This window comes from Maniola hyperantus, chromosome 12, assembly GCF_902806685.2.
Source record: "Maniola hyperantus chromosome 12, iAphHyp1.2, whole genome shotgun sequence".
Classification (NCBI taxonomy): Eukaryota; Metazoa; Arthropoda; class Insecta; order Lepidoptera; family Nymphalidae; genus Maniola; species Maniola hyperantus.
The window spans coordinates 10018736-10035425 of NC_048547.1; the positions used below are offsets into that span (position 1 = coordinate 10018736).

General features: G+C 36.0%; 1 protein-coding gene across 2 annotated transcripts in view; it reads left to right on the forward strand.

Annotated features, from left to right (window-relative positions):
- Positions 1-6832, forward strand: part of nAChRalpha4 (nicotinic acetylcholine receptor alpha4) — a 40676-nt gene extending 33844 nt beyond the window's left edge. For both annotated transcript variants that reach the window (XM_034973628.2, XM_034973629.2), the window contains exons 9-10: positions 1261-1474; positions 1802-6832. In XM_034973628.2, coding sequence (XP_034829519.1) covers positions 1261-1474; positions 1802-1996 — 409 coding nt within the window. In that variant the 3' untranslated portion in view covers positions 1997-6832. The remainder of the gene's footprint in view (positions 1-1260; positions 1475-1801) is intronic.
- Positions 6833-16690: the final 9858 nt, after the last annotated feature.

Genomic DNA, 16690 nt, shown 5'->3' on the forward strand with positions numbered 1-16690 from the left:
AACTAAGTTGATTAATTACTTTATCGGATCACTACACGCCTTCATTATGTCTTCCCCCTGTTCTTACACGTTTAATCAACTGAGAAAATAATAAAAACAAAATGAAAGCACGTAATATCTTGGACTTAATAAGAAAATTGATGGTAGTATTAGTATAGTAGGTAGGTAGTAGGGTGGATTGGATCAACTACGCTAAATTTGTAATGAAAAACGTAATTATCTTTTTTGTTATCTTTTATCTAAGATTTGTTCTATCAGCCGGTTTGAACAAAGCTTACGAGGTGTTTAGTGCCCGTAAAGTCCTTGAGAACTTTCTACTGACACTTCGTTAGTCCCGCCGCGCAACATGATTGTATTGATAGATATTAAGATCAAACGATTTTAAATAAGATTGCTTTAAGGGTTTCATGAGATGCGAGTTTAACTTCCATGCCGATGGCCCTAAGATTTATTCATCAATTATATTAAGGTATAACTTAGTTTTTTTTATTACTTAGTTATTAGATGTGTCTGTTGAGTTGTGTTGTTTGTGTTGAGTTTCACATGAATCTTTTACTCCGCATCCTCACACACCTAGCAGAAATACCCCATTCTCCCAGTTCTGGACTGCCTTCTGAAAATACTGCAAGCATTTCACAAGTTACATCGATGTTTTAGCCATTTAATCCATAAAACAATAATTACTTAATATCAAAAATATAGATGAAATGCGCAACGCTCACTCGTATTCGGCTGTAAGTACGTAGGTACCTAGTTAGTATCCCATACATGGATAACAATGTAATTTGTACTATAAGAACTTTTTGTGATTTTGAAATTTTGGTATCTACGACAAAGACATTATAAGTACGTTCTACTTCCATTGTACGCGATAATTTTAAATGGCATGTTCATTTCATGATTTCGACCATAATACTTATTAGAAATCACATCATGCATTGCCAGACACTTAGTAGGTTTTTAGTTATGTTTAAAGTTTAAAAGATTATTAACGTTTAAGGGTGACTGGCGGGGGTTCCCATGACACTAAGTGTCTGGCAATGCATGACGTGATTTCTAATACTACTCCGAAGAAAATATAAAAAAATAGACTTTATACATTGACGTAAGATTTTTTACACCTTAATTACCTATTTTCTCCCAAAGGCACCATGATTCAAACAAACATCCGAACAACGCAGAGAAACTTTCAGCTTTTATAACATAACGAAGGTCTGGCACGCGCTGGCTCTCTCTCAATAAGCACCGTTGTTTCCTTAGGTTGGGCGATAGTAATCGTTTTGGGGGCAGTTGCGTAGTACACGGGTCGAGCGAAGGCGGCGCGCTTCCCGTGCCCGAGGAAGAGGCTCTGAGTCCCGTTCCGGAGCCCCCGCCGGGATTCAGTCATTCCTCCTGCCCGCCTGAAGTGCACAGGACATGCTTCTGTGTGCGTTTCATTGCCGAGCACACGAGAATGCTCGAAGACTCTACTAAGGTAACTTTTACTGCGTTTCATATTTAAAGCCTGAAACGTGATAATGTGACCCCCTGCCTACGAATAACATAGATAATATTACGAATAATAATATAATATACTTTAGCGTGTAAATGGCTTAACAATTTAAGACCAACGCTATTTTTGAAGGCGGAAGACCGCCTGTGGGGGCGCACCCTCTAAAAGGTCATAGTCCAGCAATGGACGAATGCAGGCTTATCTAGAAAATGTAGCCTATAACTTTCCAAACAAACGACCCACTTTATTGATTTAAAACATCAATCAAGCGCGTCTAATTTCAAATAAAGTGAGTATATGTATTTCCAGGTAAAAGAAGATTGGAAATATGTCGCAATGGTGCTGGATCGTTTATTCCTATGGATATTCACCCTAGCCGTCCTGGTCGGGACGGCCGGCATCATTCTACAAGCGCCCACGCTCTACGATGACAGAGTGCCGATAGATAAGCACTTTAATCAAATCGCCACCTCAACCTTAGTTCGGTGTCCGCCACCCTCATAATGGGGTGCACGCTTGGCGAAAAGCGGGCCGCATCACAAATCAAAAATTCACTGGCAATCGGTTTTGTAAGCATTTTTAATACTAACCATTTACATATTATTACGTACCTATAATAATTTATCGGCTGTCAAAACAGGGCGTATTTAAGAATTAGTTTTTAAGCAAATATACACGGGAAAAAATTGTCTAACAAGTTAAAATTTAATTTCAAAAAGAAAATTATAGTAAAGATTCACACAATGTGATAAAGTAAAAATGATTAAAATATCCAATTTTTTTTTAGTCAAAACTATTTGTAGAAATTATTCTACTTAAAATCTTACTTCGTAAATTCTACAGTGTCATGATGAGACCAAATATCTACTACAATAGTTAATTTTACTGTGTTAAGTGATGAAATCAGTGACCAAATAGCTTTATGTTCCCTTATTATGAATATTTTATTTGATAGTGACTAACAAAATTTTGGTGGCCGCGATTATTTTGTTTTTCAGTGTACCCATAATAATCATGGGATTGATTGCAAGCTTGTGAATTTTTGCAAACAATCATGGGTAACAAAAACGCACTAATAACATAAGAATTAAGATAATTGCAAAATGCTAAGGAGACATACAAACACAGGCGAGTATTTGTATTAAATTATTATAAATATTGTACGGTGCGTCCCGCCTTTTGCTGAGGCTAAAATATAGCACTTTTGTACTGTAATTTGTTTGTAAGTAGTAATAATATTTTTAATAGTTTATAATAAATAAAATGTGCCTGTTATATTAATTCACAGATTTATATACGTTTTGACGTTAAGTTTTTCAAGATTAAATAATTACTACCTACGTCACTTATTTTTAGTAATATAAAAGTGAACGTGCTCTGAATTAAAATCAACACTCGTCTAAAAGTAATGCTGAAACGAAGGACCAATTTTGTTTTGAAAAATATTACGATTTCGTCGACGGTCGTGTTGAAAATGTTATAGTCTCGTACTTCGCCGTGTTTATGAAATCTTCTTAAGGATAAAAATAATGACTTATTTCATTGAGGTGTGGGATAGGTAGCAAACAAATTACAGTCATAAATTGATAATATAAACGGTCGCCACAGTATCGTCAGACCTTAACGCACACCCGTCCTGCCATCACGTGTTCTATTCCACGACACGTACATTTTACTCCTAAGACTTAATGTTATGTAGTTCATCTTTCCTATCTTCTTATCTAACTTCTGTACTAGTATTTCATCGTGTTTAATGGTAATGTAGCAGTTTTATATTATACTTGTAAGTCATCTGTCGTAACTTCTTGCTCTTGTTATGCTGAGGTAATAATATTATGTTGCAGAGACATTTTCATCCTTTGCTAGAGACAGAACCTTATTCATATTATATTGGCCACTGGACCCCGAAGTTAAAATAGTAAATTACATTATAATAAATCGGTATAATGTTAAATATGAAACCAGTACCTAATGCTTATATTTTTCAGGTTTTATTTTCTTTTCGTATTTACTTTATAATGGTATAATTATATCCTTATGCCCAAATAATGTAAAGATGAAAATTCCATGTAGATACTTACCTGTTTATTTGCTACGACTAATTAAGTATTATTAAACTTGTTCAATAAAGTCCGACTCCGTGAAATAAAATCCACCAAAGAAGCATTTTCTGTGTTCAAAAATATAAGTAGATTAGACTTGTAGGTACTTTTCAGTAGGATTAAATAAATTTATGAATGATAACTATTTACTTAAACATACCATCATCTGCTTAATTACTCATCATCTTTCGCAATCTTTGCATTTTACTTTAACCAACCTATTTTCAAGTAAGTAGCTTTTATTATAATCTTATCTTATATCACATTATTATATCACATCTTCTATAAGGTAAGAAGATTCTTACATTTTTAAGCAGTAAGTCGTAGAATAGAACATGTACATTAAATATATCGATTTTATTACTTATAAGAAACTTTTAGACGTTCAAAACTCTATATAAAACGGGTCAGTTTAATGCATTAAAAATAGGATACTATTATTTTTAAAGTACAATATAATTAGAATATATCAGTTTTAATTCACACTTTCTGTGCCTAGAAGCACAGTGTAGCCATCGCGGGCTTACAGAATCGATATAACTTTTGTTATAAATAACAAGATGAATTAACGTAAATATAACAGTAAAATGTTCTCTTATGATATAGTAAGTACGAAATAAAAATTTAATTTAAGTGATGGTTGCTCAATTTTGTGAACGACTAACTAGAAAATTTTCACTATTAAGGAATCCGCTTCAGTCAAATTATTATGCTACTTTCTCACAGCTGGTAGGTAGCACACATATTATAGCCAAGCTCATAAAAATAACAAACTATAATAACTAAACTATGTAGAATGAACTAAAAATGCGAATTCTATATCATTTTGCTACAGTGTTTTGTAAAATTTTAAAAGTGATTTCTGTAAAATATGTTGGTAACTCTTGGTAGCTCTTGGTAAATAAAGAACAGAAAATAATATATTATAACATACAAAATATGGTTGTTTAAAATTTGAAAAAACAAGAGGCAAGTATTATAAGTGACATGTGCTATTTATTTTAGTACAATATATTATATATAGCTGCATATTATGTATGCTGTTGATAATGAAGTGGAAAAAAATAAAATTATCTTCGCCCGATATTTTAAATGAGTACCTAGCAAATCGCATAATCCCGCGTAAAGCCTTATGCCGCCAAATTCTCGGACAAGTTTGTGACGTTAGATTATTATAAGTATTTTGGTACCTACTCTAATTTATATTTTCCTTGTTTTCTCACAAATGTATTGAATATACAAAATAATACACGGAAGTAAAGGTCATTAGTTATTACAAATTCGTAACGATGCGTACAACGTACATACTACATACATCAATTCGTTTGCAATAATCTACTTACCGCCCTTTAACAATGTGATGTACATTGTATCTGGGCAATAATATTATTAGGTATAATAATAATTATAATTAATGTTCGGTATTATAACGAGAAGATTTAATACCGAACATTAAATATAATTGCACTGTGGGCTTGTTATACTTATTCCCTTATTATGGGCTTATTCAATAGCAGCTAACAGAAAATGTACCTACCTATGATACTTATGATATCTATCATGTCTCTGCAGTGTGATGGTAGTGAAGTTTACTGTTGCCAATTTTACAAGTTTTTACACAAAAAAGTCAATCTTAACTGGGTTGTTTATGTTTAATGTCATACCTACGAGTATATGCTATAACAACAATTATTAGCAATGGAATACGTATTTTGAGCGTTAGTCAAGGCATTTTGTAATATTATATATAAAATATATCTTAAACATTAATAATAATATTCTAGTATAATTAGAATGAAATAAATGTTTTAGATATTAAACTAAATGTTTTTTGTTTAACAAAAGCTTGGAATGGAATTGAAAAATAAAATTAACACTATAAAAATATGAATTTTAAATAAACGATTGTGTACAAAAAAGAAAACGAATAAAATTTAAACAAGTTAAATGAACTGTTTTTTTGTTATATTATATTTTAAGACTTTAAAATTTTAAGAATGCAATCGGTTAGTGCCGAACGTAGGTCTGTACTATCTTATGAGTTATTTTGAGTATATATTTTGTAAAAAATTAAAAGTAAAAGAGGACGTTAATATTAGACACAAGGTTTGGGTCTAGTTTATACTCGTAGAATCATGGAATTATGTTAATTTAAAAATTGCGAATAAAAGTTTTAAGGATTGATCAACCTATGTCGCAATGTATCCAAATTCCTAACGCAGAATTGTAATCAATTTGTATTTCAGATACAATTTTAATAACATATGCATATAATAATTTTAGATAGTCAGAATTCCTTTAAATAATTTAATATTAAGGCCAGCGCAGACAGAGCGCAGCGAGTGGCGGCGAATAGAGTCGCAGCGTGGCGAGCAGAGGCGCAGCGCGGCGACATTGCCCGATAATTATTTGGGCAAGAGTTGGCTGGCTCCTCGCGCGGCGAGCCTCTGCAGACCACGCGCCCGATTAGGAACCGCTTGAGCGCGTTCACTTTGTTTCTAACAATTTCCATCATAATATTTCAAAGTAATTAAGCTGAGTTTACGTTATAATAGAAGCCGCCTCACCGCACTCCATCTGGGGGCCATGCGCCGGTGCATCGCTCATTGCAAAGTCGAGTCGGTGTCAATGAGAGGTCGCAGCGCGGAGATTGTTTATCTAGCAAAGAGGCATGGGTTTAATAAAAACTGCCACACCCCTTCCAGGTTGGTCCGCTTCCATCTTAGACTGCATCATCACTAACCACCAGGTGAGATTGCAGTCAGAGCAGGTGCTAACTTGTATCTGAATAAAAAAAACTTGATATTGTCTTCATCTGAAACAAAATTACGGTTGTTAAAATTTGATGCTGGCACAGAGCACAGTTAATTTACTGGTTGTGGTTAAAGAATTTGGTTCTGGTTGGAATTGAAATTACCTATTTGATTTTTAAGAATCGTCTTATGAATCAACCGCCCGCGCCGCGCCGCTTCGACACTTCGTAAGTTAAGCGGTATATACACAATATATACCTTTCAGCGTCTACAATGTATCGAGAAAATAATCTTAGAAGAATCGAACCTATGTTCCGTGTCAGTGCATAGAATAGGACCCAACGATTTAAAAAAAAGTTGTCATGTATCTAGTGTAATTATTATGATAAGCATATTGGACTGCTCGCAGTAGAGTAGTGCAGCTCAATTGTAGAGAAGTAAATTTGTAATTTACCTATTTATATTGTTAATAAAACCGTTATAAGTTAGAACGGGCTTTTCATTTCATATCACCACTTTTTTCATTGAAGTAGGAAGTAGGAGTTCATCCATACATACAGTATTATAAATGCGAAAGTGTATGTATCTGTCTGTCATGAGTTTAAGCGATTTGCCGCGGCCGTTTGGTACAGAAATAGCTTGTATCCCGTGGAATGACATAGGCTACTTTTTGCCCCGTTTATTCAAAACGTTACTAGGGGATTTTTAAAAAGCCCAACTCCAATAGATGACAGGACTATGTCGTCATCATCTAACTACCTATTTAGTACAGAGATGTCTTGCATCCCATATACATAGATAGGCTATTTTTCTTGTCCCTGAAAATGAAATAGATCCCTTGAAATTAAAAAAACCTAAATCCACGTGGACGAAGTCGCGATTATCATCAAATTAGTAGTAGGGAAAATCTTCGTCTTTTCATTTAGTGAGATCATCGTGTAAAAGCTATCTAATCCGCTCCATGATCCTAAGACCCTAAGTGCTTAGTTCAAACGGTCAGCTTCAATCACAAGTTACGCAAACTGGAATGGTCCGATTCCCCGGGAGGCCCTTTTGTCTAACGACATTGCATATATCAAAATAACACGAGAAAGCTTTTGAAAACTTGTGCAAAGATTTTCCTTTTCGCCGTTGTTTCTCCTGCATGCTGGCCGGATAAACCGACAATAAATTATTATTATCGCAGACAGGTTAATCTCGAATTTAGCAAATTCAAATATAAATTCAGAAATAATTCCTTTTCAGTTCATACCTCTTATACGTATACTTACGTATTAAATAACGAATTACGCGCATCTATCAAGAAACATAAAAGGGTTTGTAAGTTTGTAGGATAGGTATTCATATAAAAAACCGGTCCACTTTTTAATTTTTTTTTTGCATGGCGGCCATTCCGAAATTTCTATTACTCGTACTCAGGTGTCGGGACTCTTGAGCGGCAGTCGCTGGCACAGTGCCAGCGCTGTTACTCTATTGTCACGCCACTGCACTGGAATAATGCATTTTGAATAACAATCGGCCAAGTGCGAATCGGACTTGCACACGAAGGGTTCCGTACCATTGCATCGTAAAAGGTACTTAACACTTTTTATTTATGTTTAATTTTCATGGCGACGTTTTGTTACTAAATTATAAGTATAGCGGCAATAGAAATACACTTTCTGTGAAAATTTCAACTCTCTACCTATTACGGTTCACGAGATACAGCCCGCTGACAGACAGACGGACGGGCGGAGTCTAAGTGTCCGTTCACACAGACCGGCTCGGACAGAATCGGACGGTGCTCTTCTTTTCACACAGTTCCCGGCGCGCGTACGGTTGGAACTGGCCGGAGCGACCAAGCTTTGTTTCACATAGACCGACTGGAAGAGCACTGTACTGAAAGAGTACGCAAACGGAGCTGTTCGGCTGCGCGAGAGCGGAAGAGCGCGTCATCAGAAATCATACGTAGCCGGTCGGCTCCTTTTATTTTTTCACACTAACCGCGTAAGGTTTGGTCTCCGGCATTCTCAATAACAAAAGAGGTGATATGTAAAAATAAACCTTATTTCACATTTCCAACACTCTATTTTAATCGCTATCAAAATCTGCTCTCCGGTCCGAGCCGGTCTGTGTGAACGGACACTTAGTAATTCTTCGTAATTCTTAGTTCCGCACCCCTCGGATACGGAACCATAAAAAATATCACGTATCACGATGATGCAGCATACACGCTATGAAACTGAGCTGATTGATTTCTCGTATGACTTTTACAGAACAACTTTGTTGTTACCCGCAAAAAATCTGATACTGGTTTTACTTGCAAGGAATTTCGGAAACTCTTTTCTATGTTGAAGTAAGTAAGTACGTTTTTATTTTTTCTCAAAGTCTACGATATTTGAAACATCTAGTTATGACCGACTCCTCTTTGAGATATTTTTCCCCGACAAAAAGTTATCAGAGGCCAAAACTTTTGCCGTGAAAATGCTGCCTATGTAGTTGTAGGTAGCACATTTCAAAGTTTTCTTTACCAATATACATATAAGGCTAAATTAAACCCTTTATCTAAATATATAAAAAGAAAAGGTGGCTGACTGAGTGAGTGAGTGAATGACTGACTAATCTATCAACTCACACCTTAATTTCAACTATCAACCAACACTCCGCACAGTTCCGCGCTAACCCAGTGCGGATGAGCGCAAGTGACGTGCGGGTGTGCGGCGCTTGCCCTCGCCTTATACCCCAATAGCCATCTCAACCTGTCGTGGAATATACCTGTACTACAATAAGAAATATAATTGATGTAATCTTCGAGATTACAGAATTTATAAATCACTAGCTAATGCCCGTGACTTCGTCCACGTGGATTTAGGTTTTGAAAATCCCATGGGAACTCTTTGATTTTCTGGGATAAGAAGTAGCCTATGTCCTTCCCCGGGATGTAAGCTAACTCTGTACCAAATTTCATCAAAATCGGTTAAACTGTTGGACCGTGAAAAGCTAGCAGACAGACAGACACACTTTCGCATTAATAATATTAGTATGGATTACCGACCATTGGTAAACATTTCCTTATTAAAATCCCGAAAACTGATCCTGATCCCGACTGAATCACAGCGTTTATCAAATCTACTCAGTGAATTTTCCATATCCTTATCCTTAAACATTATTATGATTGCCTATTGGTTTCTATGGTTTCATAAATTCTTCATACAAATACATAATACCTACAGACTACAGCACTATAATTCCCTAATTCCCTAATTCCCTATTCCCTAATCTTAATATATAAAAGGAAAAGATGACTGACTGACTGATCTATCAACGCACAGCTCAAACTACTGGACGGATCGGGCTGAAATTTGGCATGCAGATAGCTATTATGACGTAGGCATCCGCTAAGAAAGGATTTTTGAAAATTCAACTCCTAAGGGGGTGAAATAGGGTTTTGAAATTTTGTAATCCACGCGGACGAAGTCGCGAGCATAAGCTAGTTCCCTATAATCCTATTGTGCATACTTAGCACACATTTGTTTTCCCATGCAAATTCGGCAGCATTGTAATTTCCGGGATTTTCATAGCACACATGACGAGCAAAATGTCATTGATTGCATAAAAGGCTCATTCGACTCATGCCACTCATAGCTCCACCTGAATTCTGGATTATTTTTCAAAGCTGGGAACAGCTTTTAATGTTATTATTAAACTAGCTTATTGCCCGCGACTTCGTCCGCGTGGACTACACAAATTGCGAACCCCTATTTCACCCCCTTAGGAGTTGAATTTTCAAAAAGGTCTCTTGTAGGGACTTCTACACGCCACGGTCTTGCGCCGCCTGAATCCAGCGGCTCCCTGCGACTCGTCTGATGTCGTCCGTCCACCTAGTGAGGGGTCCAACACTGCGTCTTTCGGTGCGTGTTCGCCATTCCAGCACCTTGGGACTCCGACGTGATTAGATATATAATGCATAAATTAATTATCAGGCATACCCGTATTTTTTTAGCTTTATTATAAAAGGAAAAATCATTAACTACTACAACCTACTTAAGTTTTGTGGCTACGAAACTTAGGTAGTTAAGTTCGAAGTGAGCAAAAAGTGAGCGTGGAAAAAGAGCTCGTCCATGTGCCTAATAGGCTAAAAGCAATCTCGTGGAAAAATCTCGAGGGCACTTTACTCGCTTTCGTCAAATCAGGACCAGTATAAACTACGTGACTACATATCTCCATGTTAGTGGGCACATACACCTTCAATATGATTGTGCAATATTATTGTAAAGCCAGCTCCCCTTGGCAAAACAGAACGGTCTCTAAGTACTAAGGAGGTGCGCCACTGGTTTGGTTGTTCTAAATACGAGTTTTTGAGGCAAATTAGCTTATAAAATCGTCGTCTATAAACTATCAATCTAAACACAAACAAACATGATTTTTAGGGTTCCATACCTCAAAAGAAAAACGGAACCCTTATAGGATCACTTTGTTGTCTGGCTGTCTGTCGGTCTGTCAAGAAACCTACAGGGTACTTCCTGTTGAACTAGAACCATGAAGTTTGGCAGGTAGGTAGGTCTTATAGCAGATATTAGGGGGAAAATCTGAAAACCGTAAATTTGTGGTTACATCACACACAAAAAATTGTGGTCATGAACTAAAAATTAGTGATTTCAATTTTCAAAGTGAGATAACTATATCAAGTGGGCTATGAAAGGGCTTCACCTGTGCATTCTAAAACAGATTTTTATTTATTTTCATGCATCATAGTTTTTGAATTATCGTGAAAAATATCGAAAAAATACGACTATAGTGCGGAACCCTCGTTGCGCGAGCCTGACTCGCACTTGGCCGGTTTTGTTCGTAATAGCCGTCCAGTGGAAACGGATCGAAGAACGCGGCTCTCCAGCAGTGGTGCGTGTTCGTTCAACAAATCGGATCAGTCCCATTCGGGAAGCTGGCACAATGGTATTGGCTATTGTACAATAATATTGCAGGTTTATGGGTCCCCTTACATGCATAATGTACGAAGGGTTTACCAACAAAAACTTGTGCAAGTCATCCAAGAACATAGATTTGCCGGTGGTTTGCCGTAAACTTAATTACTCATGTAGTTATTATGTAGGCTGTAGGTAGCCATAAGTATAATGTGTTGATTGATGATTTATTTATCAGATTGCCAGAACTTGATGATGAATGTCATACCTCAACGGGTAAAGGAGTGGACTGAAAACCGAAAGGTTGCCGGTTCCAACCCCGCCCGTTGCACTATTGTCGTACCTACTCCTAGCACAAGCTTGACGCTTAGTTGGAGAGGAAAGGGGAATATTAGTCATTTAACACATGACTAATATTCTTTAAAAAAATAAATGTTACTATACTGGTTTCCACGCTGGGTTACATTTGATAATGGAATGATTCGACTATAAACAAAATCCAAGCACCCCGACTTCAAGCATTCTTGTCTGCCCTACTCCTAGAGTGTTTTGTAAAGCGCGAAATCAAAAGCTCGCAAAGGGTGCCCCAAATGAATTGAGCCTACGAGACCGAGTGCGGCGATTGAAGGAGGTGGCAAGCGAGATTTCCGTATCGTAAGGTCGAGAGTAAGTGAATAAACTGAATGATGATGAAACGAGTCTACACTCTACAGGCATAGCATACCTTACCTACTTAGAATACCTACTACTCTTTAAGTATAATCTTGAACCATACCACAAAAATTATTGGAGTAGGGTTATTACGCACCCCAAAAACTAATGCTCTTTCTTCATAACATTTGACATGCGTGTATGCCATGCGTGTTACATGCGTTATGATTATGAAGCACCTATGTCAAATGCTATGATCGATATGTTACGATAGAGTAGTAGTACTTCCAAATTCTTTGCGATAGAGTGTCCTATAAAGCACACTCTATCGTAAAACCATAAAATTTTCAGTACTACCTTACTTTCCAATAAACGACATCTACCGTGATATCCATACACTAAAGCCTTTACTGAAACCTTCAGATCAAACACCTGCAAGTGAAACCTTTCCGATCACAATGTTCCATCGTGCTTTGCAAAGAGATCGCTGTATCAACAGATAGCTATATCCTAGTCAAATTCTTGGTAAACCACAGTTTTTTTAAAGGCGAACTTTTTTTAATTTGACATTTTGTAAGGGGCTTTTACAAAAAAAGCGAACTAACAAACTTGTTTAAGATTTTAAGTAGTTAGTTATTTAATAATTACAATATATAATTATGCAAAGTATCTTAAATGTATAGAATCTCTGGCTCCATTTATTGTCTTTTGACTTTTACTAATATGTAACAACCTTACAACCCTTTGCTCTTCCACTCAATTTTGATTAAGAATCTCTCAATTTAAATTAAAAATTAATCTATCGATAGACGATAGCAGGGTATTTTACCCTTTTTGAAAAGTGTCTTTAATTTGAACCTAAAGTGATAATAAACTATCAAAAAACTCACAAAAATTTTATTCGATTTTAATAAAAACGAATTTAAATTTTGCATGCATTGAAATTTGAAATTTCATCTTTTTAGGTTCACGAGCTGTCATGAAGTCACACTGATTGGTAAACACAAAGAATTTGGATGTACTACTACGTATGGGTAAACAATAGTGTTTTCATAGTGAAATACATAAAAACTTCAATCCATGTGACGTCACAGTCGGAATTAACATGGCGGCTACGGCAAAAAATGTAGAGGCTGCTACGAGTAGGTACTATATGCCTACTCGTAGCAGCCTCTACATTATTTTGTTATTTTTAAATACTTGTAAGTACTAACTGTACAACTATACTACTTCGAAGTAACCCTCTGGAGTAGCTATCTACGAAGTGAAAAATTGAGAAGTTCGCCGTTGCACGATTTGACTCCACTTTACCTGACTTTGTTGCAATATAAGTCACAAATTAAGTAGGTAGTACTTAAGTGTCAGTTTTAAAGTGCTAATTGTAATACCTAATTGCATTATCTTTTGAATCTCAGAAAAAAATCAAAATAGGTAGCGTTTTTACCATATTATTTAGGTACTTACAATGTTTTTTTTCACTCATTTATCAATTTTAAGATTTTCTACCCTTTTTGTAATAACGGTTTTAATGTAAGTATTAGCGGTGAAGTTGAGCTTTTATGGTTATAGAGCATAGGGTTGAAACTCTTGAAAGAACGTTGAAAGTAAAACTTTTGTTCATGTTTTTATGAGAACCAAATACTAGATATAAAAGGTAGAAGTATACCCTTATTCTTTTATGTATATTTCGAGTATTTTATTCCAATCTGTATTGTGGCGTATGACAATGGTATTGTGGAAAATCGTTGTCGATGGTCTTGGAATTGTTTTCATGAGATTTAAGTGCTTACCTCTTGTTTTCTTATATCTACCTACGACTTACGAGTAAATATAATGGCTTATTAATATTATGTACTCGTATGTACGTAGTTTCGGCTTCGTATATTTTATTGAAAGTCTTTTTAATAAGCCGACAATTTATTTTATCAATTTTTTTTGGTTTGAGAGCCCGTACAAAGTAATGAAGAGGTACTCGATTATGGAGTTGATTATTTATATCAAATCAAATCAATACAAATGGTTTATTCAAAATAGGTAATAAATCACACTTTTTAAAGTCAGTTGTTGCATTTGTAAGATGATAGTGGTGATAATTTTTACGCGAACTTAAAAACTAAAGCTATAAGCTGGATTACCTGTGGAGGCCTATTGGTAAAGTAGATGTCCCAGCTGGACCAGATGTCAACTAGACTAGCCGAAGACTATAGGTACGGGCCTCGAGGCTGAGCATCCTTGCCTTAACATTTAACTTTTTCGTTTCGTAAATGAAGAGCTATTATACGTTGTGGTTGAATAAGATTATACGAAAGGCCTGGCAGGTCAGCCTAAAGATTTGTAAAGATTCCTTGGCGTTTGGATTGGACCCGGTCCAGGGTCAAGGCAGAAAAGCCACTATTGACTAATGCCAACATATTGTCCTCAAATTTTTACGAGCTCTCAGGCCATTAGAATACGGTGAATGTATACCTATACATAATGTATAAGATTGCCATCCATGTAAAGGATTTGTTGAGACAAAAATAACTTTAACGCAGTGCGTCGTTTACGTGAAGAAAACGAACTCTACTAATAAAGTTAGCATTTTGCCCAATTTTGGGAAAGCTTGTTAGAACATTAACTTATATTATTAGGTGAAATATATTTTACCTTATTAATAAGCTTAACCTTAAGTAGGTATTCAGGAGAAAACTTTATAGTATAGAACATGGGGTTATTCAAGGGGCGGACCAACAAATTCCTAAAAGGCCGGCAACGCATCGGCGGCTCCTCTGGTGGTGCAAATGTTCATGGGCGGCGGTAATCACTTAACATCAGGTGACCCGCCTGCTCGTTTGCTCGCTATATCTATTTAAAAAAAAAGAACACTAGTAAGTATTAGGTAGAGGTACATGAATATAGGTAGGTAGGTACCTACTTCAAAATATAAGTATGATAGATGAAGATAATATGTTAACAAATATAAATCACCTTTGTTACCCTAGTGCTCAGATTCTTAAGATAAAAGCCAAGAAAGTAAAATGTACCTACTTAATATTCCATTTTCTCTATATTTTACATTTATATATTTTGTTATGTAGTACCTAGTAGGATTACTTTACCAACCAAATAGAAAAAGTAATTAAGTCAATATAAAAATCTACATACCTACTCGTACCGAAGGACTGCATAAACTTTTCAAGGTTTTCTGAATCACTTGAAAGCATTTTCCCTTTTAAACAGACGTGATCTTAAAAACTTTTAATGAAGGAACATAATGAAAATAAAAATACCTTATTATCTGGTACTTAATAGATTTTCATATCAGTAGGTAAGTATCATTAAACTTCACAGTAACAAAAACCGGCCAAGTGCTCAGTCGCCGGTCAGGCTCGCGCAACGAGGGTTCCGTACCTACTACAGTAGACTTTTTCGACATTTTGCACGATAACTCAAAAAATATGATGCATAAAAATAAATAAAAATCTGTTTTAAAATGCACAGGTGAAGCCCTCTCATATGATACCCCACTTGGTATAGTTATCTTACTTCGAAAATACTAATTATTAGTTTATGACCACAATTTTTTTTTTGTGTGATGCAACCCTAAATTCACAGTTTTCAGATTTTTCCCCTAATGTCTGCTATAAGACCTACCTACCTGCCAAATTTCATGATTCTAGGTCAACGGGAAGTACCCTGTAGGTTTCTTGACAGACCGACAGTCACACAGACAGACAGACAGCTAACAAAGACCTATAAGGGTTCCGCTTTTTCTATTGAGGCACGGAACCCTAAAATACGCGCTAAGCAATGTACCTATGTACTTATAGTCCGTACAAAACATCTTCTCACGCCCCATTTTAATTCTATGGGTCAACTGTCAAAAGTACGGTTCACCCTAGGTTCACCTTTAAAATAAGGACTTAAATCCTTTTGACATGAAATTTGACAGTTAAAATGGGACGTGATTAGCATTGTAGGTTAGGCATTTTAATTTATAACAGCTCCAAAGACTATAAGAAGCCAACACAAGTTTGTATAAAAGTGTCATTTCACTATCAAAAGTTAACTACGTAAACAGGTCGAATTCCACCAAGTACTTAGTACTCAGATGCAAAATACATAGAGCACGTACACTCGCACGAGATAGACTGCAGCTACTAATAAGATGGTTCTAATCAAAATGCCCTCTCTTTCATTGATATCTTTTACAACTACTAGGTAGGTACATTTAGGTATCGCGAATAAACCCATTTGATTTATCTATCACCTGAAGGTCGGAAGACTTAGAAATATCGCTTCTATCGATAGACGCTAGGTATACAAACTGTTATTGTACTCTTGCTTTACTTGTTATTAAGGAAAACAATATTATTATTTATTTGTTACCTATCAAAAAAGCTGACAAACATGCTTATGGTCGCGTAGGTATATATCACGGTTTGTGGTAGATATTCAATTAGATAAGTGATTTACAAGGTCTCTGAGTCTTTATTAGTCTTTATTAGCGGTCCATGTAGAGAATTTAGCTGAAAGCAAGCCACTTTAATCCAATTTAAGTACAGCCCCAAAACGCTCCCTAGGGCAAAGAGCACTCAAATCGCCACTCGTAGTTATAAACCATGCAGGCAGCCTTGTACCTTGCATTAGTCTTACTAAACACAGCAAGACCTGTTCGTCTACGCGTCATACGTATCTATCCTTGCACAATGAAAAAAGTTATCTTCTACATATTTTCTTTTCTTATTTTAATGTGTATTTTATGCATCGATAACTTCATAGTGAAACTTTCGGCTCATCAGTCTGGTTTAA